Raw genomic sequence first — 24690 nt, forward strand, 5'->3', positions numbered from 1 at the left:
ATTTTGAAAAATTTTAATTATAGCCTTATAGGATAATTTATTTTAAAACTAATCCTAATCTATTTTAAAACCCATAAATATTACTTATAAAGCCCAAAAGGAATTGAGAATTAAAACAAATTAATAAAAGTAGGGGCCTAACCCAATTAGAAAGTAAGAAAGACCACTTTAGATTTTAGACTCTAGAAGTTATACCAGCCCATAAAGAAATTAAGGAAAAAAAAAAATCAAAAGCCTCTTCAAAAATCAAAAGACTTTTTGAAATGTGACATTTTTTAATTTGTATGATATTGATGGAAGAGATTTAGCTTAGAATTCAAAGTTTTGTGTAACATTTTACCTAAAGAAATAAAAAAGCCTATTGAAATATTAAATCATTTGCAAATAATGGATGGTAGTTTTTTAAATGCATAGAATATTGTTAAACTTTTAAAAACTATATGATAATTACGGGAAAAAAATTAAGGGGTCCATTTTTTAGATTTTACCCAAGCCCCCCAAAAACTCAGGTACGCCACTGATGATTTCCATTCCCATTATCCCATACATGTTTGGTACATATATATGATGGGTTAATTGGTGGGGCTGCACTCGTACACATATAAACAACAACAACGATGGCCTCACTCTTTAGTGCATCAAGCATATAAGAGTTCAATTTACGTTATCATTTAGGGTTACAAAGCAGTAATTATAAAATTTTAGGAGGGATAGTGGCTCCAATTATTAGTTACAATTATCCCCCAAAATTATGTTAAATCATGTTTTAAAATGTGTTATTGAGTATTTTGGTGTTTATAATGTTATATAGTAGATAATACAGAGTGACATTCGCACAAGCAAATTGCGATAATGAAAACATCATGAGACTTGAACTCACGACCTCTCGGTTGCGGTAAGAGATTGTGGTCAAGTTCAACATCTCAGTCAACGACTGTTGTTCCCTAAATCCTAAACTCTAAACATTAATTTATAACTCCTAAACTCTAATATGTCATTTAAAAATACATGAATTTTGTGGGATTTGGAAGCTTCCCAATTTCCTAGATCTGTCTACAATTAACATCTAATGGTAGAGAAAAAATGAGACAAGTTTTAAAAATGAAAAAAAAATGTGGTGCAATATGGCACACCTCTCAACAATTAGATTCAAATTGTAAACTTTATAATTTTAAACGAATTGCAGAGCCCCAAATCCTTTTTGTGCATGGGACAATTGCTACTAAATTGCATCTAAGAATTGGAGTCGCTCCGGCTCCAAGCAATTCAAATTGATTTCCATTCTAAAACTCGTTTATTTCGTGAAAAGTTCTAAGAATAAGTCACCATATTCAAACTCATTCATGCCAAAGTGGAATATGACCAAGTGGCTGTTTGGCAGGGCGTCAGACATAACATTTCCGCGAAGCAGGACGTTGGCGGCTGACACTCTACCAAACAGCACATCGTTTGTAGCGGATTCATCGGCATCAATATAAAGGCGTGGGTCCACGCCTTTTTGCATGGCTCTCATTTACTTTTATTTTTTTAAAATTTTTTTGCTGTGGGTCCCATGAAAAAATGCATGGGACCCACGCTAAAACATGTGAACATATATATATTTTTTAATATTAAATATATTTATATTGATATCAAATGTGGGTCCTATTTTAATTGATATATTACTAATAAATAATATAATACAAAATATGGGTCCTATTTTTATTAATTAATATTTTTATTAATTAATATTTTTATTAATATAAATTTTACAATAATAAAGTCACAATAATATAGTAAAAATATTTATTAATTAATGCTTAAAATTAATTTTAATAAGAATTATATTTATTAGATTTAATTTAATATAAAAAAATCTAATATTATAATATTTTATTTCAACAGTTTTTCCGCTAGCGTCAGCTTTTAGTTCACCAAACGCCTCACAGCATATTTCACAACTTTAAGCTCAATTTTTTTTTTCACAGATTTTCCGACCCCAAATCTTTAAACTTTAAACAAACAAATGCTGGGAATCTTATCTATTAAGCCGACCCCCTCATTCATGTTCAAGTAACTCTTGCAACAATTACAAAACACCCCACAAGTAAGATTCACTATTGAAATTCATAAGTGAGGAAGCCCCTCAACAAGACAACTATATATAAAATTGTTGGATATGATAATTAATAAACTCCTGTAAATACTTCAAAGATTGTTGTACAACACAGCAACAGATCGTCTCATATATTGTATTTCCAGAACCCTTGAGTTGCAGCGGCTCTGATATATTCTCGTTCAATACAAGAAAGAATCTTTAAGACTAAGACAACCACTACAACAAACAGGTGATTTTGTGACGGAATTATCCGTCACAAAAGAAGAAAATTTCGTCACAAAACGTATTTGTGACGGGATTAGTGACGGAATTACGTTATCGTCACTAATTCGTCACGACATTTGGTGGCTTTTTGCGTGAAATTTTGTCACGGAATTAGTGAAGAAAACTGTTAGTGACGGACTTTTTCGTCACTAAATCCGTCCCAAATTGATTGTTAATAATACCGTCACTGATTAAAAATATCAGTGACAGAATGAAATTCGTCACTAATTTTCGTGACAAAATTAACAGTTTCTTGTAGTGGAACCTATGAGACAAAGAACTCAAATAACCTTAAGCAAAAAGACTAAATAGGATATGACAATATAAAGTACATAACACATTAACTTAATAAATAAATATAAGTCATTACTCATTAGAGAAGCTAATTCAACCAACAAAAAGGACCCCAAAGGGTTGGTGGTAAAACTGACTAAACTATAGATTCGATTTGAATTGTCATTCTCTTTATAAACTCCTGACTTAAGTATCGAAGAGTTCCCAAGCCCATAGAGTCCGCCCAACACCCTTGTTTTCCCATGGATCATGTTTGATCAAACCATATATAATTTTAGATTGGGCCTGGGATTTTTTTAATGAAATGAATTAGTAAAACCGATTTTTTTTGGATTTTGTTGCATGTGTTGACATAAGAGTTAGCCTTACTTTTTTTTTTTTTTTTTAAAGGCCACATGCCACACACACACTAAGCCATGCCCGAGGGGCATGAAGGCCACCATTGCGGATGGAAAACTACCCAAATCCCAAACCCCCCTGGTGAGAATAGAACCCTGGACCTCAAGGTCCTAGGTAGACAACCTGACCAACCAGACTATCTCCTATTCTCAGAGTTAGCCTTACTTAAGACTTCATCAAATTAATGGTACACAAGTAAATCAACTTTGAATGATTCAAAAGAATTGACTAAATCAGGACAACCAAAATTAATTAACAAGTTGACCTTCGTCCAAAATATGTTGTTGTTTAGAATAATTAATTGCAAGGAAACTAAAACTAAAACTTTCAGTCATTTTTTTTTGGTGGAGGAGGAGGCATAGATCACACATCTACTACCTCCTCCTCCATAGATCTACCTATTTTGACGTCTCTTTTCAAGTTTATTATAATTTTCTTAATTAAATGATTACCTTTCTATATTTCTTTGGCTTGTTTTTGGAGGGTATATCCCCGTGGCTTCTTGATGAAGCATTTTACCGATCGATTGACATGTTTTGTTGGAACTCTGCTTGTTTTGCATGCTTATGTTCAGGAAGAAGTGATTTCGCTGTTCTAGTAACGGGTTCTTCAAAGAAGGGTACTCTTAGGTATGTTTGCAGTGGATCTGGTTTCATATCTACTTTGATGACTCATTACAGTCAACAACAGTGGAAATCGATGAATGGCCGATGGGTATGCAACCTGATTCTTCCATATATGCTTAGTGCCAATGAATCAATTTCAGCAAGCCTACCGCACTATCCAGTTGGGGATTCACCAATTGAAAAGTTGCATTAACCCGAGCACGGGTGACCTAGGTCTAGGTCAGAAGGGCCACAGTCTTGTGTTGCATTCCCTATGTCTTTATCCTTATCATCTTTGGCTAGCTTTAAGAGATGTATTTGCTTGTTTGGGAGAAAATCATGTATGAGTTGTATTTCATTCTCAATTGTACTTCTTCCTTTTGGATATTTGCCAGACAAAAAAAAATGCAAGAAACTTATAAAAGTTGAATATTGTTTGAATAATGCTTAAGACCCCCAAAAAGTGACCCCCAAAAGACCCCCATTTAATGTGGAGTGTTGGATGTGAAATGAGCCCTATATGTGTGTTTTTAATCAATGGTTATTTTAATGCCACATAGATTTGGGGGACTTTTGGGGGTGATATTTTGGAGGTCTCTGACATTGTCCCTATTGTTTTGGGAAGAGTTATGTCCTAATTGAATTTTGAAAAACCACCACAAAAAAAGTAAAACAGAACTCTAGTTTCGTCCACTGATTATTATTTAGTGATAGAATTTATTTTATTTTATCTTTTTTAATTTCAACAGCAAATTCTACCGGCCGAGGTGCCACCATTTTAACAAAAAATTTTCACTTTTTTTAATGAGAAAGCCAAATGATAATTCCATATGGTGTTATCAGAACCGACCCGATTCGTTGGTCGGATCGTTTGAATCGATATTTTTCAATAAGGTTGGGCCAATTCTAATGTTGACCCTTCAAACAATTAAACCATTTTGAACTATAATTCGTGCGTATAACTCCCGGTCCGCCAATGCAATTACCCCGCGGTTCACCCGGCCCACCCATGAAACATCTCCAGCCCAGCCAGCCAGTTTATTTAATTCTGAAAAATTTCACATGAACTTGCATACCACAAAATGTATACCAAATACTTAATCACTCAACTAACTTATCATTTTGTTCCCCTTTCATTTGAGGATTCTTTTTTCTTTTTTCCTTACATTAAATGAGAGTAAAAAAAATAAAATTAACATCATCAATTACTGGATTTGTAGTTACTTGACCAACAACACTTCCGATGATAGAAATTTTGTATGTACCAAAAACCATCCACATGCAAATCTACATTGTAGCGCCCACAAAGGTTCGACTGACAATACTAGACTCACAAGACCCAAACAGGCCCAAGATCCAACCGATACTAGATTCAAGAGAGTCTAAGTTGAGTTTGGTTGGGCCAAACCTCAAGTCACTTGGCCACTAGAGCCACTAGAGTTTAAAGGTCAATCTACGAAGAGGTCTGCAAGAACAAACTTCAACGGGTCTACAGAAACCCACTTGTTCTCACAAGGCTCAAGGCACATGTTGTTAGGAAGCTCCCTCAAAGATCCTTGGACCCATTCAAAGCCCAAGGCCCACCGTACGATCGACACATGCCAATCACGTAACCAGAGCACTATAAATACAAGAGGCCTTAGCCTCATGAACTCTCTCAACTACTCAAGGTATATCTCTCCCTCTCTCTCTCTAAAAGTCTTTTACTTTTCTCATTACAAATTATCCACACCAGTGTCCAAGCTACACGGTCTACATCTTGTTCGACATTTCATTGATTGCAGACTTTTGGGTCTTCAAGTTTGCATATTTGTCTCACAAACACATGAAGGTTGATGTTGAAGGTGAAAGCGACAAAGAATCTCGATGTTGTCCTAAGGATCTCTGCATTCGCTAGAGACTGGGATACCCTGATAGAAGTATAAATAATAAGATAATAAAAAATATATATTAAAATACACAAAGAAATAAAGTAGCTCAGTCTCACGAGAAACTTACATCCTTATTAAAACCCTTTAGACTAGATTCTCATTATAGGTGTAACAGTCGCCAATCACAAATCCTATTAATACGTCATTCTAAATCCTAATTAAGGAATATCATTACATAAAATGCCTAATTTAAACGCCAAAATAACCCTCCCGAATATTCCGCTCGCATCAATCCTTGTCTGAAAATCCCTCTACTGCAAATGTCTAACAGAATGAAGGGCACAATGGTAACATCACGATGCCAGAGCAATCCACTTTACTCAAATTCCCCAAATACTGGTCGTTGGATTAGGCAATCATTATTATCAACGGCTTGAAATGGAGGTTTGACTGAAGTCCAAAAAATGAGGCTGGAATAATTTGCCCTTCTGAGCTTTGACCGGAGAAAATTAACATGAAAAGGACACGTGGAGGCTTTGGAGAGAGTGGAGAGCTTTCAGATTTTGTTGAGCTTGTATTCTTTCTGGTTTTTGCCCGCTGGCTCGCTCTGTTGGTGTTTGAAACCGCGGAGGAGGAAGAGGAGGGAGAGAGCTGTTGGAGTTTCTCTCTCTTCTTGCGAATATTTTGTTTTTGTGTTCTTAATTTTCTAGATTTTCTTCTGGAGTAGAAATTGAAATTGGATCGCGATTAGGGTTTGGGCTTGGAGGGAAGCTGGAACCATGAATGTCATGCGTCGGCTCAAGAGTATTGCTTCTGGTCGCTCCTCTTTTTCCTCTGATCCTGTAAGTTTTTCCTTCTTCAGCTCTCTCTCTGTTTTTCTTTTTTGTAATTATCATTCATTTGGTTACCTCGCGATATGATTGATTTCTTTTTGACAAATTTGTAAAAAAAGAGATGTGGAAAGATCGTATCCAGCTAGATGTTTGTTTGGCTGTCGTTGTGCAAACATTTTTGTTCAAACAAATATTAATCGAACTTAATTAATTCTTGATAATCATGAGGCTTAGGGAGGCAGAGGTGATATCGATGTCCATTTTTCTACGCAGATTTTGATACTTGAGATTATCTTCAATGTGTGTAAGAAATAATGGTTATACTTGTGCATGATCATGCCCGAATGTTGAGCTCATGTATGTTTGTATTTCGATATATGTCAATATATCTGCATGTACGTAAGAGGTAAGTTTTGTTTCAGCTGTGCATTACATAATCAAAAGTTCATTGTTTTCCTCCCAAGTTGTTTGATTGGTGAATGGTGATTGATGTTTCTGGGATTATCATGGTGATGAAGGTAATTGCATTACTGTGTTGTAAAACTGCAACTGGGGTGAGTAATGAGCAGTTCTTAGGGTGATTGATTTTGAAAATGTAGTTTAGCTGCTGCTTTTGCGAAGATGCTTGGGTTTGTGGTGGGTGAATAAGTCAACTCATTATGATTGTTATTTTCTGTGGATTGCTAATATGTGTTCGGAAATACAATATTGTTATTATTATTATTTAATTTCCAGATTTGCTTCGGTTCACCTTCTAATTTAGGTGCGTTGACTAACCTATAAAAGGCCGCCTTATCCATATTCAACTATATAAAGGCTAGCTTGTTATTTTGGTCATCGCAAGAATCAATATTATTCTATATTTTCGACCTTCATGTTTTCATGGTATCAGACCTTGCCTAGCAGTATGGCACTAGAAGATAACCCTTTCGCATCCTGTTGCCACCCTCTATGGCTGCATCATTGTATTCAATCTACATCTTCGCATCAAAGGAAAAGTTTATTCATTTTGACCATTGACCTCTTGGAAGCCTGTTTTTCAGCTGCAAATTTGAAATTTTTGTGTCATGTTTTGTCTTCTTCAAAGTGTTTCCTTCGTTGCTTTTGTGAAACTAATCTTGCATGTGATGGTATTTCCGTCTTGTTCTGCCTTTTGTTCCTAATCACTCCCTGTGAAGCTTTTCTTTTTTGGTGTTTGTCAGTGTACCTATAGTTCTCAGGACTATTGTGAATATAGGTGGATCACTGGATGTTAGTATATATTATGCCAATCTCATTTCCCTGATTTATTTTGATTTACCAATAAGCTTAGGGCCCCTGTTGTCGAAAATTCTATCTATTTGTGTTTGACTTTCGGGGCTTAACATTTTTTAGGATTTTTTTTTTCATTTGCCCCGTGCTTTTATTTCTGTTGACCAAAATTTGTATTTTTATGAAGGAACATCATAGCTTTTACGTTTCCACTAGCACTCAAGTTGGTTATTGTGATATCATCTAGAGTAAAAGTGAATTAGGAAACAGATAAACATATTTCTGCGACTTAAATTCCTGTTTGTTTTCCTTCACCTATTAACTTATGTACCTTTTCGTGTCGTGTTTTCCCTTATTTGTCTGCTGACTTCCTCAATAAACTAGCCTTATTTTCACCTTGGCTTTTACTATAATGGTTGTTTATTATCCTTTTCCTTTTGTCAGTTAATTATTGAAGCATTAAAAATGCCTCCATTATGTCTTGGATGGGCACAAATGTGGGAACAAGTTATCTATAATTTTTTTTGCTTTCTTTGGGATATTAACTGTAGATTCTATAATTTATATGCATTCCGCTATAGAAATTCCATGTTGGCATTGTGCACCATTATTTCTTCCATTCTTCGAAGTTTTATTCAAATACTTTTAGGGCTAGATGCTGCATTTTTCAAATAGTTTGATGTGGGCATTTTAACCTCTTTTCTTTCAATAATATTGGTTACAGTTGCAGCAAATTCCTATGCCTATATCTCTATTTCATGTATGATTTGTAGAATTGTCTCTCTGTAATACATGGTCGAGTTGCGTTCATAGAACCCCTGTGGTTATGTGTTGGTGAAAATTATGACGCAGGTGGTCAAATTGCTTATTGGCTTGCAACTAGTAACCGAGTAATGGGAAAAATGTTTGAAATCTGTTTACTTAGAGCTTAGGGCTTGCTTTAGTTGCGCTGAAAGGTGTGCAAGAAGTGTGATTAAAGATACTGGTACTTTTTATGTCAATCCAAACTATCATGCTTAATTTTGTATGCAAAACTTCTAGGGTGGGGATATCGGGACAAAAAGAGCAAAGGTTGATCCAGAAACTGAACAGAAGGTTAATGGGGAACTGAATGCAGTTGAGAGCTGTGACAATTGCCCGGATCAGCATATGGCTTCTGCTTTGTTGGAAACGGTTCCAAGCACATCCGGAAATTCGAATGCTAGGATTGAAAATTCTGGTTATGATCAGCTTCCCCAAGAATTGCGTGAAATGAGAATTAGAGATGAAAAAACTGCTGGCCACAATGATAAGGTAATTTTTGTTGGTACAACTCTCCACATTGTTTCAAACTTATGTTTGTGCAGTTTATCGGACATTCCTTGAAATGCTGAAGGTTTAAATTCTTATTAAAAACAATTTAATTTATTGATCTGAACCAACTGATGGCCCCTCGCCAAGTCCATTACTTTGGTATAACCACTCCATTCTTGTATTATTTCACATAACCTGTATGGTTGATTCTTTATCTCCCAGCAGATTATCCCTTTGACCGCCACGTTATCTCACAGCTTGGAGGATTTCGGCTCTTTATCATCTCCAGTCCTATTGAATCTTTGCTTTGCTGAATGTAAATTTGTGCTTGACCTGATGATTGTTTTTCTTGAACTCTCTGCATGAACATTTCTGTAAGGAAAACTAATTGGTTGGCTTGCATATAAGTTAACTAGAACTGAGCTGGTTGTTGAGGGGTTACGACCTCTGGTCGGAGTTTGAATTTATTATTGTTTGCAATTAGATTTTAATGTTTCATTTGTCATTGTATTTTATATTTTTTTTGTAAATGTATTATAATGTACTGCAGCTAGGCTTTTGTGTTGAATTTAGACTTGGTGGGTTAGATTAGGTTTGTAATTTCGATCGAATGCTTCAATGAGATAATTTGAGTTTGACCCAATACATTTTGACCTTGCTTCTGCCCTTGGGGATTGTATCTAAGGAAAGGATATCTGTTGTTGAATAACATTGTGATGTGGAAAGTACCATAATTTGCTTCTGTCCCTGTGGAGTGTAGGTCCTTGCACAGTGATCGGGAGGGAGGGTTAACTAGAGTTTGAATCCGTGCATTGATGAACCTTTACATGTAGGTTTATCATCTGATGAAACTATGCTCTGTGCAGGATATGGAGGCTACAGTTGTGAAAGGTAATGGGACAGAAACAGGCCAGATTATTGCAACCACGGTTGGTGGTCAGAATGGGCAACCAAAACAGGTGTTTAATTTCCCTTGTTGGATACTAGTTCAATTTATAGGCTGCGCTTAAGTGTATTTGTTTTCTTTCTTCCTGGATCTGAATATAGAAAAGTCTTACAGGGATTGATTCTATTCTTGAACTTCTGTTGGTGCTGATTTGCAGGAGCAATTTCTTTCTCCATCTTTTAAGTTTTTTCTCTAGGTTATGTGAAGAATTGTTCAAATGTATTCATTTACTCTTGGTCATGTAACAATGTGGGGATATCTTGGCTATTTTTACTCCACTTGCGTATTTATTCCTGTTCTTTTGCTTGTGATATTATGATATACATATATGAGCAGCAGACACACAAACACATGTAAGTGCACGATGTGAGCTCCTGCTGAAGTTACATAATAAAAATCATTTGAGTTCACATGTTTGTGTGTACATTGCTCTTAACATTTTCTTACAGTTTTCAGCATGATAATATTTTTGCTTAGAATCTTTGGACTAATTGAATTTTTATCTTAATGGGTCCCTTTTGAGTAGTCTGCTAAGGATATTTTCTTAATTGGGTTGCAGACCATCTCGTATATGGCAGAGCGGGTGGTTGGCACTGGTTCTTTCGGAGTTGTCTTTCAGGTACTTGGAATCAATCAGCTTGTATAAATTCATCTAGATGGGTCATCTTTACTTCCAATGTAATGATGTTGTCTTACTACTACTTTTGGGATTTTTCTATGCTGCAGGCTAAGTGCCTGGAAACAGGTGAATTAGTTGCAATAAAGAAGGTACTGCAAGATAGGAGATACAAGAACAGAGAACTTCAGATTATCCGCTTACTTAATCACCCTAACGTTGTTCAGCTGAAGAACTGTTTCTTTTCAACTACTGAAAAAGATGAGCGATATCTCAACCTTGTATTGGAGTATGTATCTGAAACTGTTTATAGAGTTTCAAGGCACTATAGCAGGGCGAACCAACATGTGCCCAATATTTTTGTACAGCTCTATACATACCAGGTAAAGCTTCATAATGTGGTTCAACATCTGCAGGTTCTTAGATTCTGCAGATCTGCATGTGGATTTTGCTCAACTGATTTGGATGAGGTGTAACTAAATTTTTTCTGCTTTTTGTCATTTTGTTTTAGATATGCCGTGCACTAAATTACTTGCATCATGTTGTTGGTGTCTGTCACCGTGACATAAAGCCACAAAACTTGTTGGTAAGATTTTTTTCTTGCTTTTGTTTCATCCTAGTGTGAGTTGAAAATAGGGGAAGAAAATCAGTGTAATTCAATTGGTAGTACTTTTTACTGCTAAAGAGATGGAATCATTTTATGATCTTGGTAACTTGTTGCTGCTAGACTCGATAAGTATCCATGAGAAGAAGGATGTAAAAGCAACTTAGCGACCAGTTCAACATTGCTTTCTAGTACTGAAAATATGATTTTCTGTAGAAGATTGGCTAGGATTTTTGTTTAGCATGTTAATTTTACTTGGGAATTATATCAAGGCCTTTGATTAGAGATTTCAACCATGCTGCAGGTCAATTCCCATACACATCAGTTGAAAATATGTGATTTTGGAAGTGCAAAGATGCTGGTATTATGTTTTGTTCATTTTACTTCCATTGAGGGAATGTGAATGTAAAAGAATGATTTTGGAGACTTTTTTTGCTACATAATTTATAGGTGCCGGGTGAACCCAACATATCATATATTTGCTCGCGGTATTATCGGGCTCCGGAACTGATATTTGGGGCAACTGAATATACAACCGCTATTGATATGTGGTCGGTTGGCTGTGTTTTGGCCGAGCTTCTCCTTGGACAGGTGAGTCTGCCTCAGTGTGTGTGTGTGTATTGTAAGGCATGTAGTTTTTTTTTTTAATTGTGTATATTCAAAAATTGTGTTCTACATATCAGTTGTGTCTTGGCATATAGTTTTGGCCTTTGAGATATTTAACCTGACTCTCGGCATGCAGCATAAAAACTATGTATAGAAGCTGGTTTTATGCCTTTTGAGTTGTTTCTGATTCCCTGGTCTATCTTGTGCATCCGTGGTTTTTGAAATATGTTTTCCATTTTGAATAAGACACAAACTGCTAGTTCAGTACTTCTAATGATTAATTGGTATTTCATCTCTCTGCAGCCACTGTTCCCTGGTGAAAGTGGTGTTGATCAGCTGGTTGAAATCATTAAGGTGTGTCTCCAGTGTGTTTTCCTTGTCCTTGCATTACATGTTTGGTTCTTGTAATTATGATTCTTCTTCTGATCATTTTTCCAAAATCAGGTCCTGGGAACTCCAACTAGAGAAGAAATTAAGTGCATGAATCCAAATTATACGGAGTTTAAGTTTCCCCAGATCAAAGCTCATCCATGGCACAAGGTGCATTGCCAATTATATCGAGCTTGTTGGTCTTCTTTTTTTCATCTTTGATATAGTCTATGTATTTCTCAAAAATAAAGATCTCACTAAATTATGTACCTTCCAGATATTTCAGAAGCGAATGCCTCCTGAAGCAGTGGATCTCGTGTCAAGACTGCTCCAGTATTCACCAAATCTACGTTGTAATGCGGTAAGGATAACTCTATACTTCTTTATGAAGTGCGTGCTTAATATTTTTTTTTTCTGAACATGTTAATTTCAGATTCCTTTTGTGGTTAATCTGACTGTTGATTTCGTATGCACATGATTTAATACTATTTGTATAGTCCGTTGAAGTAAAATGAAGCATTGTAGGGGAACTAACGTAATTCATTTCCTGGCCCTTAGTTGGAGGCATGCGCCCACCACTTTTTTGATGACCTGAGAGACCCTAATGCATGCTTGCCTAATGGACGAGCACTTCCTCCTCTCTTCAATTTTACAGCTCAAGGTATAGCTACAAAATATTTGAACTCTTTTAATGTATAAGAATTGTGTCACTTAGTATTGTAACATGCTAAACATTGCAGAATTGGCTGGTGCATCTACTGAATTGCGTCAGCGTCTCATCCCAGAACACTCGAGGAAATAGAGGTGGCGAACGTGATGTTGTCATATATGTAGGCATTGTAAATCAGTTTTGGATGCTTACAACATTCAACACATTATGCCTAACCCAAATTTTCTTGGAGCTTTCAGCTTTTATGCTTTCACCGATCAGTTATGAAAAAATATATATGCTTTCTGTGGGTGGTTATGATAATTGAGAAAAAAAAGGTTGCGAACAAATTGGTACGACGCAGTTCATGGGCTTTATGATGGATATCTGGAGGGACGATAAGCAGGAGAATGAGTGGGACTACTCGGGGAAGGAGGTTGCACCATTTTCTTTATTTACAGTGGTATGTTTTATATATCTCAACTATGAATGATGACTGGTTACAAATATGTCATCTTGCCAATACGGTTTAATGAACAGACCGATACATAGTTGAAATTTTAGTCTTTAGCGGCCATTTTGGATGGCGCATAATGTTTTATGGTTGGCAAATGAATTATCATGGAGTGTTTGAACAGTAATTGAAGGAATACATAATCAATATTTAAGAACGAAAATGATGTGTATCCATAACCATTTATAATCTAGGAACATCATGCCAACATGCCTAGCATTAGTTTTTTAATAAAAAAAGCCAATTAATAATGACACAATTGGAAAAACATCTTTCAGACCCTAGTTCAAAGCAATCCACTAGGGGTCTCCGGCTACCCGGAGACCGAGACCGTGACCAATCCAGTGCTTATCGGATGGGCTCAAAAGTCTTTTTACCTGACCGGGTCAGACCCGACCGAACATTCTATAATAGGGTCGAGTCTTAAGTTCTCATTTTTGTAATTTTTGGGTTATCAGTCACTCAATAACCTGGATAAAAAAAATATTAAATTACAAATTTGGTTATTTTGTATGTTTTGCTTTGATCTTTTAAAGGCCATTTGTTGTTCTTCTGTCTAGAATTCTACGATGTGGGACATTGGGAGAAATGCATTCAATTGCAACCTTGGTAAAATGGCTCATACTTCAACAACTAAATAGACCCACTACTTCAATAACTCATTAACTCAATAAGCCCACTGCTTTAATTACTTAATTGGGGGAGGTACTTAAATTGCTTTACATAGGGATCATTTATCCCGTTGTGCATTCTAAGTGGGTATCTCTTATCCAAGTGGTCCCAAAAAGTCGGGAGTCACGATAGTAAAAAATGACAAGAATGAATTGGTTCCCACTTGGATTCAAATCAGGTGGAGGATGTCTATTGACTACCGGAGATTCAACATGGTTACAAAGAAAAGACCACTTTCCATTAACCCTTACTTGACCAAGTACTTGAGAGAGTCACGGGTAGAGCATACTATTGTTTCCTTGATGGGTACTCCGGGTACCACCAAATAGAAATTGCCTTAGAAAATCAAGATAAAACCACATTCACTTGTCCCTCCCTTTGGGACCTATGCTTATCGACGCATGTCCTTTGAGTTATGCAATGCTCCTGGCAGCTTCCAAAGGTGCATGATGAGCTTTTTTAGTGATATGATTTGAGAAAATTCTGGATGTCTTCATGGATGATTTCTCGGTTTACAGAGATATTTATGATGAATGCCTTGCTACTTGACAAGTGTGCTCAAACATTGTGAGGCGAGTCAATTGGTTCTAAAGTGGGAAAAATGTCATTTTATGGTGACACATGGAATTATTTTGGGACACATTGTGTTATAAAAAGGGATTGAGGTAGATAAATCTAAAATTGAGTTGATTCAAAAGCTATCTCCCCTACATGTTTAAAAGATGTGAGGTCATTTTTGGGCCACGCCGGTTTCTATAGGAGGTTCATCATGAATTCTTTTAGTGCCATTGTCAAACTTCTAAGTAGCTTGCTTGTTCAAGATGTTCCTTTGAAAAAAGCCTTGTTGGTAGAATGGGGGAGAACTTGTTCTTATAGACCATATTGGATCTTCACATCTTTTGGATGTGGGATTTCTAACTTAAATACTAACCAAATATTCATCCACTTTCTAAATACTAACCAAATGGTCCGCAAGTGTTTGGGATTTTGTGAATCAACTACGCTTGTTTAATGACTTCATTAATAATAATAAAAAATCTGTCCCCCAAATACAGAAACACTAGCTAATAACATCAAGTGATCAAAGAAACAATGACATGCACATTAGATCACTTCATTTTCTCCTCCAAGTTTCCTACACATGGCTGCACTGCACCTTTTCTTACACTGCACTTGTGTATGAATAAGCTGAAATGAAAGGAGAGGGAAGCTTCGTTTTTGGTGGAAGGAAATTGACAAGAAAATATCGACTAATCCAGACGTGCACATGAGAGAGTACATGATATATGGACGGTTATATTGGAAGGACATATAAATATTTGTGGATGAGAACAATTAGTCATGTCTAGTCAGCATATCTGGTGTCTCAGGAGCAAAATCTACACACACTGAAACTTCCTACAAGCAACTAGAAAGTCGAGATAAATATAGAGCCGTGGAAGAGATAATTGTCAACACCCAAGAAAATCCCAACAACGTTCAACCCAAAGTTCAAAGATGTTTTGGATCATAAATCATATCATCAGAGTCTTGTGGATCGTTTAAAAAATTACATCCACAATATTATTCATATATATAATATAAATAAGAAATCGATTTTAGTGGGTTAATCTTATAATTATATGATGAAACTTCCAGCGATTTTCGTTGTTAATTTCCAACTACAACGGAACGAGAAGTACGAGTCACATAAATTATATAATATATATATAGCTGGTCTCGATTGGTATTGTTTGATGTATTATTAGGAGTTATTGAGGACAAAAAAATTAAGAACACATGGGTTGATTTAAATTATAATAATACATTAAATTAAATTATAATCAGATCTTTAATGGATCATGATAAGTAATTATAAAGCTAAATGTGTTTTTAATAGACTCAACATGAAGTGTAATAATATATATATATATCTCTGGTTCATGTATCCTATTGGTTCTGGTATAGTACAGTGCATAGAGTACCAAGACTATTGAATATCTTATCCTTTAAGGATTGGAGAGTGGTTCGGTTTGGTTCTGCACCCCAACCATATAATACTACCTCGTTAAACAAGAATTGAGTGTTTAGTAGGATTGACTTAGAAGTAAGAGCATCCACAGTAGATTACCTAAACATGGGTCTGTCTGTAAAATAGGGAAGAGATTTAGAAAATTTGTCAAAAAATGGTCCTGCATCAGATTCCCTAAACTTCCCCTATTATAAAGACTTGCTACAGGGATTCCCTACATCTAGGGAACCACTGTAGCAATCTGTAAGGTTAAAATAATATTGTTTAATCCTTTTATCAATAAACTTGAATAAACAATACCTGCTCACTATCTCGTACGACGAAAAACACCGTCTCTCTCTTCTATTTCTCTCGATCCTTCTCCGGCGTCGTCGATCTTCTCCGGCCATCATCTACCTTCGTCGGGTATGTATCCTTGCTCTCCATACCGAGGTTGTTAAAAAGAGTTCCATTTTGGTCTGATTTCGTTGGCACTGGAAACGACAAGTATAGCACCGTCCACGTGCACGTAATGACGATTCTCAGTCTCAAACTTAACGGTGGTAGTGTTGCCGTCTCCGGCTCCGGAAATGGGTACTGATCTTGAAGGAGCTTCGATGTCTTATAAGTCTTTTGGGTCTGATTTTTGGATTCCACGAAATCCTCGGCAAAGGAGATTCGAAGACAATATATGCATTTTTGTGATTTTTCTCTACTCTTTTGATTGTTTTGCTGAATTTGGTCATTGACCCACACCCGATTTTGACCAGATTTGAACTTTTTGTGGTCTGTCTATGACCTCTTGCAAATGGATTGCTGATTTATTTGTATTATTGGTGTTGGATTTGAAGCAGTTACAGAGCCTTGGATGAGTATGAATGGATTGAAGTTGCTTTGAACCAAGTCAAATTTTATGATTTCATCCACCCATAGCGAAGGATACAAGAGACCATGTTCATCGGAGTGTTTGACACTGGTATCTTGGCCTGAAAGGAGTTCCTCAGATGTCAATTTGGGCCGGTTCCGACCAAGTCATGGTGCATCGACTGTGGGATGAGATGAGAGAGAATATTTTTTCAATAATTTTTTGTATTAATAAAATAATAAAGGAGATAAAGAAATATTATTTTAATGTAATAGAGAATATGATAGATAATCTGATGCAGTATTGGTTGGATAGGGAATCTGTAAAATAAGAGAAAGTGACATTTTATCTGTATTTTAGGGAATCTGTTAAAGGAAACTGATGCAGGTGCTCTAAGAAAAGAGAAGATAAAGTTCTTGATGACAGGATGCTGTCAGAAGCTTTCTTACACATGGCATGGATAAGCTAAGCTAGGTGCGTCAGCATACTTGCGTAAGCATGTGGAAGCACATATTCTCCACTCTTTTCCTTCCAAGAAATTAAGAGAATTCATGACTAGAATATTATATGGTAAACGGGGAGGAAGAATTATAATTATTAATTGTTATGTTCCTTGACAGACTAACTAGTTGTAATGACTCGAACTACAAGTCAAGATAGGCTGATGAGAACCAAGAAAAGACAAGTTCTAGTTAGTTTAGTTTTTTATATTATTAATATTTACTTTCAATTAGTATTTATTTAATATTTATATTATTATTGATATTTGTTTTTAATTAGGTTAGCTTAGGAGTTGAGTTTTCGTTAAGGTATAAAATAGTTTTCTATATAGTTTTGATTTTCTAGTTAATTTGAGTAGGTTTTGGGTTGTTTGCGTTGGTTATATAAACATGTAGAGTTATACTTATTTTTATCAATCAATAAAATTAAACAAAAATAGAGACTTATTCTCAAAACCTAGAGTTTTCTTTCGATCCAATCTTGTTCTTAATTCTATTAAGAGCAGAGGTTTCATCATAGGCCATCAACACCCTATAAGACCCGTAAGTAAAAGACAATCGAAAAAATCTTGGCATCAATGGAGTGTCAATCAAAGAAACTCTTACGATTTAAGTCAATAAAAACGAAAGCCAAAAAGAGAGATGCAACAAATGCAGATGGTGGCTGCGACCTTAAGAATGCCACCAATTGTGTGTTCTATGTGATAGGACAGGTGCAAGTTGCATAGAGTAGTAAACCTTGTAGGCTTGATGCCGACGGAAGATTTGTAATTGCTAGACTCCTGAGGTCGACTCTGACAGTTGCTGCTAAGGCATATGATGAAGGCAAAGTTAAAGAGAAAGTTGGGTAGCAAATAGCCGGACTAGAAGATGATATGTACAGTGTCTCGTCATGCACGTGATAAAAACAATGAAAGTATAGTGTCTAGCGATGTCATACCTGTAGCGAACCGTGGGCTTACTTGCAGGTAAAAAAAGACCTGACTCGTCCAAATCTACGCTTGGGTTCAATCTGGGTTCGTTCAAGGTGATCGAGGTTTGATTAACAAGAAGTGGGGACTTGATAAATTCCCTTTTTTATCCAGGTCAAAATATAACCGCAGAAGGAGAAAGATCCAGCGAATCTTCCCTTGTGTTTCATATATATATATATATAAAGAGTATCCAAGATTGATCATATCTTTACTACTACTCCATTAGACAAGATACCAAACTGCGAAATTAAATAGATTAATTACTAATTAAGCACGATAATCACACCTAACAGGAAAACCAGTCACTGCACCATGATTAGTATAGCCTCCGATGGACAACCCCAGCCTCGGTCCCAACGACAACGACGTCGTTTTTGAACACGCATGGTCATACTCCGGCGCTTTAGCTCTCACTGAAACATTGATAATACCATTTCTCTCCCCCTTCTTGTCCCTTAATCTATAACTCAAAAAATGTAAATAATCCAACGGTGTATAGTACTCCCCAAAAATATCCGAAACCGGCATCCTAGCCGTCCCTATGATCCTGCTGTTGTTGTTACTACTCTTTTTGTGCACCTCCAGCGTTACAAAACGCTCATGCATTGGCAACTCCACCAGCAACTTATCGTTCCACGAAGGATAACTTCCTCCTTCTGTGTCAATCTTTGTTGAGTGACAGTTGAAAGGATCGATTTTTACTACCGCGAACGTGTTCTTCTTGATCGACTTTCCATCTTTTCGTAGGTTTTCTGCGGATAATACTGTGATTTCCAAGCTACGCAACAAAGTGGCCATAGAATGTGTATATATGAGCTAGCGAGGGTGAATGAATGATTGATTGATGAAGTATGTTTGTGTGTGTGTGTGTATATATATATATATATAAACATGTAAGGATGTGTAATGTTTGGAGGAGGAAGATGAAAAGAAGGGCGAAGGAAAGAGTAGATGATATTTCTTTGAAGGAAGCTACCAAGGAAAAAGGTTGTTCACTACTCGTCATAAGTGTTGGCTGTTTGTTTTTGTTTATTAAGGGTGCGTTTCTATTTTTTATTTGTTGGGTCAATCTTTTAAATTATTATATAATATATGGCTGGACTCGATTGGTATTGTTTGATGTATTATTACGAGTTATCGAGAACAAAAATTAATAACACATGGGTTGGTTTAAATTATAATAATACAGTAAATTAAATTATAGTAAGATCTTTAATGGGTCAGGATAAGTAATTATTAAGCTAAATGTGTTTTTAATAGACTCATTGACTCAACATGAAATATATATATATAGAATTATATCTTTGGTTCAGGTACCAACTGCACATGCATGGACAGTATCCTATCAGTTCTGCTACACTACAGTGCATAGAGTAGCAAGACTCTTGAATATCTACTCCTTTGATGATTGGAGAGTAGTTTGGTTTGGTTCTTCAAACCAAACCAACAATAATGAATATATTGCTGCCTAGTGTTTAGTAGGATTGACTTAGAAGTTAGAAAAGGGCAAAAATGTATTTTTCATCCCTCAATTATGGAGCGAGTTTCATTTTCGTCCTTATGTTTTTTTCTTCCATTTTCATCTCTCAACTATTGAAAAGTATCATTTTCATACTTCAAGTGAGATTTTGGTCTAAAAATGTTTGTGTGGCACGTCGGAGAAATCTGATCTGACGAATAATAGGATGTCATGTTGAATTTTTCCATCGTCGGATTTATTCGATGTACAAACGAGCTACTTTCTTATAGTTGAGGGACGAAGAGGGAGAAAAAAAAAGGTTAAGGGATAAAAATGAAACATGATCAATGAAAAGTGTCGTTTTACCGTTAGAAAAGAGAAGATGCACTGTCAGAAGCTTTCTTACGCATGGCATGGATAAGCTAGGTGCGTCAGCATACTTGCGTAAGTATGTGACGCAAGTATGTGAAAAACATCTTCTCCACTCTTTTTCTTCCAAGATATTAAGAGAATCCATGACTATAATATTATATGGTAAACGGGGAGGAATTATACAGACTAACTAATTGTAGTGACTCGAACTACAAGTCAAGGTGGATCACCAATAACTTGTAAGACACGTATGCAAAAGACAATCGAGAAAACCTTGACATCGGTGGAGTTTTGGTCAAAGAAGTTTCGACGATCAAGTCAATAAAAGTGGAAACCAAAAAGAGAGATGCAATAGATATAGATGGTGGCCGCGACTTTGGAAGGTGGCGTGGTGGAAGAAAGTGTTTGAGGAGATGATGAAAAGAAAGAGTGGATTGTAAGTTTTTAGAGGGAATAAGGTCGGATAAGCTTAGTTTTTCCTAGTCCGTCTTGCTTTCTTTTGGGTAAAGTAAAGATAGTGACATCATGCCAGGCGGGGCCAAGTCCCAAAGATGACATGTAAGGCTCCGATTGGAGTTCCATATAAGATAGTATAATATTGTTATCCAATTTATAATTTAATCCTTGTATAAATTGATGTATAATGTAATCCTATTCGGTGTTTGGAAAGAATATGATATTAGGCTTGTATAGTATAAGATTTGTGGTAATATGTCTGGATTATGCCCAATTAAAGTGAGAGTGAGGGTCTTTTTTGTCTTTTGACATGTTATTTCTTATACTAAGTGCTCCATATAAAATAAAAACGAGTTGAAGGTGTTTTAATATTATACCGTCGACATTGTATAAGAACCACTTTTGTATAAAGTTATACTATCCCGAGTTTAAAAATCGTTCAAACACCCGATAACTTCATTAAAGGATAATTTTATATTATATGGAGTCTTATCATCTCTTCCAAATGGAGCCTCAAAGAATGATTTGAGGTTGGAGTGTATTAGGAGCGAGTGCTTGACATGATTGGTAAGTAGTGTTGGATCAAGACTTAGTGTCTAGGTCAACATTGTGTTTTTGATGATTGTGTGCCAAAATGTGTGTGAGCATAATTGACTTGAATATGTCTTAAAATGTAAAAAAACATGTTTTGATGATTGTTTGCCAAAATACATGTTGAATACGAGATCTTGAGTGTGAACTATGATTATATCTTAACTAAATGATTCATGTGCCAATTGTTTATGCTTATAATGCTATATATGCTAAAAGTTTAATTATTTGATCAAACTAACCTATGTTTCAAGTATGAAGCTCAAACGAGTTTACAAACATTATATTTCAGGTTAAGTCTAAATACTCCAATGAATATGTGAGCTATCCGACGGTCCAAGAATGGTCTTGGAAGACCTAGGGCTTACTAAGAAATTCCTAAGTACCCTTGACAATCCACTAGATGCAAATTGGATTCTTGACAATCCACTAGATGCAAATTGGATTAAATTTGGAAAATGTCATATTGGCAAGCGAGGTGGCCGAGCATGCTATATTTGTGTGGATGACATGGCACGTTTAAATTATTGTTCAAGGTTGTCATATGGAGGCAAAGTGAAGAAAGAATGAAAGTTTACGTGAAAATAAAAGAGCAAGAATCAAGTGCGAGGTTTATTTACCTTAAATGCAACCAAAATTCAAAGCTTTGAGAGTGATAGCATTGAATTTTGAAAGGAGATGAGAATACTTTTGGAAGCTGATTTTATGGAGATGATTTCAACATTAATGCAGTATATTTTCACGTCCTTATTAACTTGATAGAGAGGAGTGCAAAGAAGAAGATTTACTGACCATATGGAGTTATTTGACTTGGAGAATATTCTGGAGATAAATGTGAAGTTCTACTTTTCTTATGTGATCTGGAAATGAGGAGATTCAAAGTTGGCTATTGAAGCAAACAAAAATCAAGATGGAAAGAAGCTAATTAAAAGGCAATGGTCAAAGGACTAACTTTTGATTATGTGAAGACCAGAAAATTATGGAGCCATAATTCAAAGTCACAAAAGAAGAGATTTATGCAACTACAGTCGACCATATATCTCATTCAAAGGAAGTGTTCTAGTTTCCATATATCATGAAGATTACACAAGACTAATTCATAATTTCATGGAGAAGATTTTCTATCAAATAAATGAGAGATTACATTGTCTATTTTGAAGAGAAAATCGGGGGTTTAACCAAGTGCATCAAATCAAAGAATTCAAGACATGATTGAAGCTTTGACAAGTCCTATGCTCTAGTATATTAAGCTAGCCGTGCACATCAAAGAAAAGTGAAAGAATTGCATACATTCTCTTGAGCCAATATCACACTAGCTTTCTCTCATTCTTTCGTAAACAAGCAATTGTTCTACATTTATTTTCTTATCACAAAAAGCTCTTATATTCTTCACTTAAACATCCTATCTGTGAGCTATAATATTTGTTCTCCTAGCTTGCTGTTGTAAACGATAAGAGAACCTGAGCCAAAACTTGTAAAAGCCCTTAATTGGTATACCATCGCTGTGAGGATTGTGAGAGTTTTGTGGTTTGTCTTTAACAACACGTGTGTATAAGTTAGGAGCGTTAACTTGTGAAAACCTCTGAGTTTCAGTGGTGCACTCTGAAAATCACATTAGTGGATTGAACTCCTAAGCAAGGGTGCTTAGGGAGTGGAGTAGGATGACTTGGTGAAGTCGCCGAACCACTATAAATCACTGTTTGCATCTCTCTCAACCCTAGTCTTTTATAGTTTTGTTTAATTGCTTTAATATGGTTTTATATGTTCTATATTGTTCACTGTTTAATATATATTGTGTAATTATATGTGATTATTTTATATGATTAGAAACTAATATATTTGTTTGATTGATACATACGGGTCTAGTTGGAGAAAGTAAAGTTTGCATTGATTTGAAATTATTTTATTAATTGATGAAATTGCTTCCGTTTATCATACAAATTATGCATTGATTAAAACTTGAATATTTACTCACCATCTTAAATTTAATATTATATACATTATCTTGACTTTGTTCTATATATTGTTGGAACTTGTTTTTGTCATACTTGTATTACAAGTGATTTGGTTGACTTGATTAAAGGTCTCATTGAAATTTGTTTGAATTGGCTTAGGATATCCTACTAGAGACCAAGTCTTTGTGTGTGTTCTGCTTTTGTATGACGATTTTGTATTAGAGGATTCTTAATAGGAATTTGGAGACACAATTCACCCCCCTCTTGTATGACCTAGGTTCTTCAAATAGCTGGTTACATAGTTTTAAATAAAACCTGACTTTGTCCAAATCCGCTCTTGGGTTCAATGTGGGTTCGTTCAAGGACCAGGTGATCGAGGATCCAGGTCAAAATAAACCGCAGAATCGAATAGTCAATTAAAATTTCCTCTAATCTCTGAGTCATGCATATGCTTCTTTCTTTTGCAGTGTCCGTTTAGATATGCATGCTCTTTCTTTTCATTTAACAAATGTAAATTGGAGTGTCCGTCTTCCTTGTCATATTTTGGACGAAAAAAATATTAAGTGGTTTTGGTATACTATGTCACATACTAATGTGGTGTACATACCATAATTTATGAGTTATGATATCAAATAATGGGTGCTTGAGGATGAAAGTAATTAATTTAAAAATTGATGTCTTCAATCTTAGTTTTTTGGACTCGTTATTGGAGTGTCAACGTGTATCTTTGTGTTTCGGTGTCTTTTGTGTTGGACAGGAGATATAAAAAATTCCACTATTGGGAACAAGAGTATTGAGGTTGTAGATGATGAAAATGTAGGTGTGTTAGGACTTGCTATCAGTCCAAAGGTTTTGATAATGTATGCACCAAATCTGATCTGTTCACCAAACGGATTGTGTAAAGTTATAGAACACAAACCTGCTGGCTCGAGCTTTGCGTATCGGGAAAAGGACTTAAAATTCGTGTGGTATCAATTTGAACAAAAGCAAGAGATAGAAGATTATCACCGAAATGAAAAGATTTTTAATGGAGGGAAATGAAAAACAATACATTCTTGGAATGCAATAGGAATCTCATTGAAAAGGGATATACCTTGAGATGTAATAAGATGTGTTTTACAAGCTAAATTAAATAAATAGCCGCGAAGGCCTTTTGGAGAAGAAAAGGAAAAATCTAGAACTAGTTGGTCTGAGTCATGCTAATTGTAAAGATAAGTGACCGGAGTTATTGCCTAAATAAGCAGTAAAGATTTGAATACGCTAGGTCTATGATTGACGCAGGATGTTTGTTGACTTCTATTCTTTCTTCTTTTATAGCACTCATGTAGTCATGGTGATATCTATTCTATTTCCCTGTCACTTTCCTCACGTAATCTGTAATGGGGAATCATGGGAAACCACCTTCTTATTGTTTGTTGGAGTGACTGGATTAGTGAGCTTAATAACCGCAATCTTCTCCTGGAAGTGGGGATGACGATGGCATCTCTCTGATCGTGCTCCTTCGTCAAGGTTGATGTAGATATTTTAAGAAATCATGGTGTTTTTCACTTTCTTGATGGACAGGCGTCGTGCTTGAGATTATGAAAATATGGTTAAAAATAGTCATTCTATTGATACTATAGTAAAAAAGATCATGGAAAAATA

The 24690-nt window shown here is 35.7% G+C and overlaps 2 protein-coding genes across 2 annotated transcripts; one reads left to right on the plus strand and one right to left on the minus strand.

Annotated features, from left to right (window-relative positions):
* The first annotated feature begins 6080 nt into the window (after positions 1–6080).
* Positions 6081–13297, plus strand: LOC120004241 (shaggy-related protein kinase epsilon-like). Its single transcript, XM_038853519.1, has 13 exons — positions 6081–6373; positions 8657–8908; positions 9775–9867; positions 10414–10473; positions 10581–10853; positions 10982–11056; positions 11379–11435; positions 11525–11665; positions 11984–12034; positions 12125–12220; positions 12327–12410; positions 12608–12710; positions 12790–13297. Exons 1-13 carry the CDS (start codon positions 6311–6313, stop codon positions 12849–12851), a joined length of 1410 nt encoding a protein of 469 aa, XP_038709447.1. The 5' UTR covers positions 6081–6310; the 3' UTR covers positions 12852–13297.
* Positions 13298–18409: 5112 nt separating this feature from the next.
* LOC120004544 (BON1-associated protein 2-like) lies at positions 18410–19080 on the minus strand. The gene has a single exon (XM_038853908.1). The coding sequence runs from the start codon at positions 19009–19011 to the stop codon at positions 18481–18483; it is 531 nt and encodes a 176-aa protein (XP_038709836.1). The 5' UTR covers positions 19012–19080; the 3' UTR covers positions 18410–18480.
* Positions 19081–24690: the final 5610 nt, after the last annotated feature.

This window comes from Tripterygium wilfordii, chromosome 8 (genome assembly GCF_013401445.1).
Source record: "Tripterygium wilfordii isolate XIE 37 chromosome 8, ASM1340144v1, whole genome shotgun sequence".
Taxonomy (NCBI): domain Eukaryota; kingdom Viridiplantae; phylum Streptophyta; class Magnoliopsida; order Celastrales; family Celastraceae; genus Tripterygium; species Tripterygium wilfordii.

Excerpts from the sequence above, each read along its gene's own strand:
- LOC120004544 (XM_038853908.1), bottom strand. The coding sequence starts at position 19,011 with ATGGCCACTTTGTTGCGTAGCTTGGAAATCACAGTATTATCCGCAGAA.
- LOC120004241 (XM_038853519.1), top strand. The coding sequence starts at position 6,311 with ATGAATGTCATGCGTCGGCTCAAGAGTATTGCTTCTGGTCGCTCCTCT. Across the intron at positions 12,411-12,607 it reads CAAATCTACGTTGTAATGCG|TTGGAGGCATGCGCCCACCA; the intron begins GTAAGGATAACT and ends CCTGGCCCTTAG. Across the intron at positions 12,711-12,789 it reads CTTCAATTTTACAGCTCAAG|AATTGGCTGGTGCATCTACT; the intron begins GTATAGCTACAA and ends TAAACATTGCAG.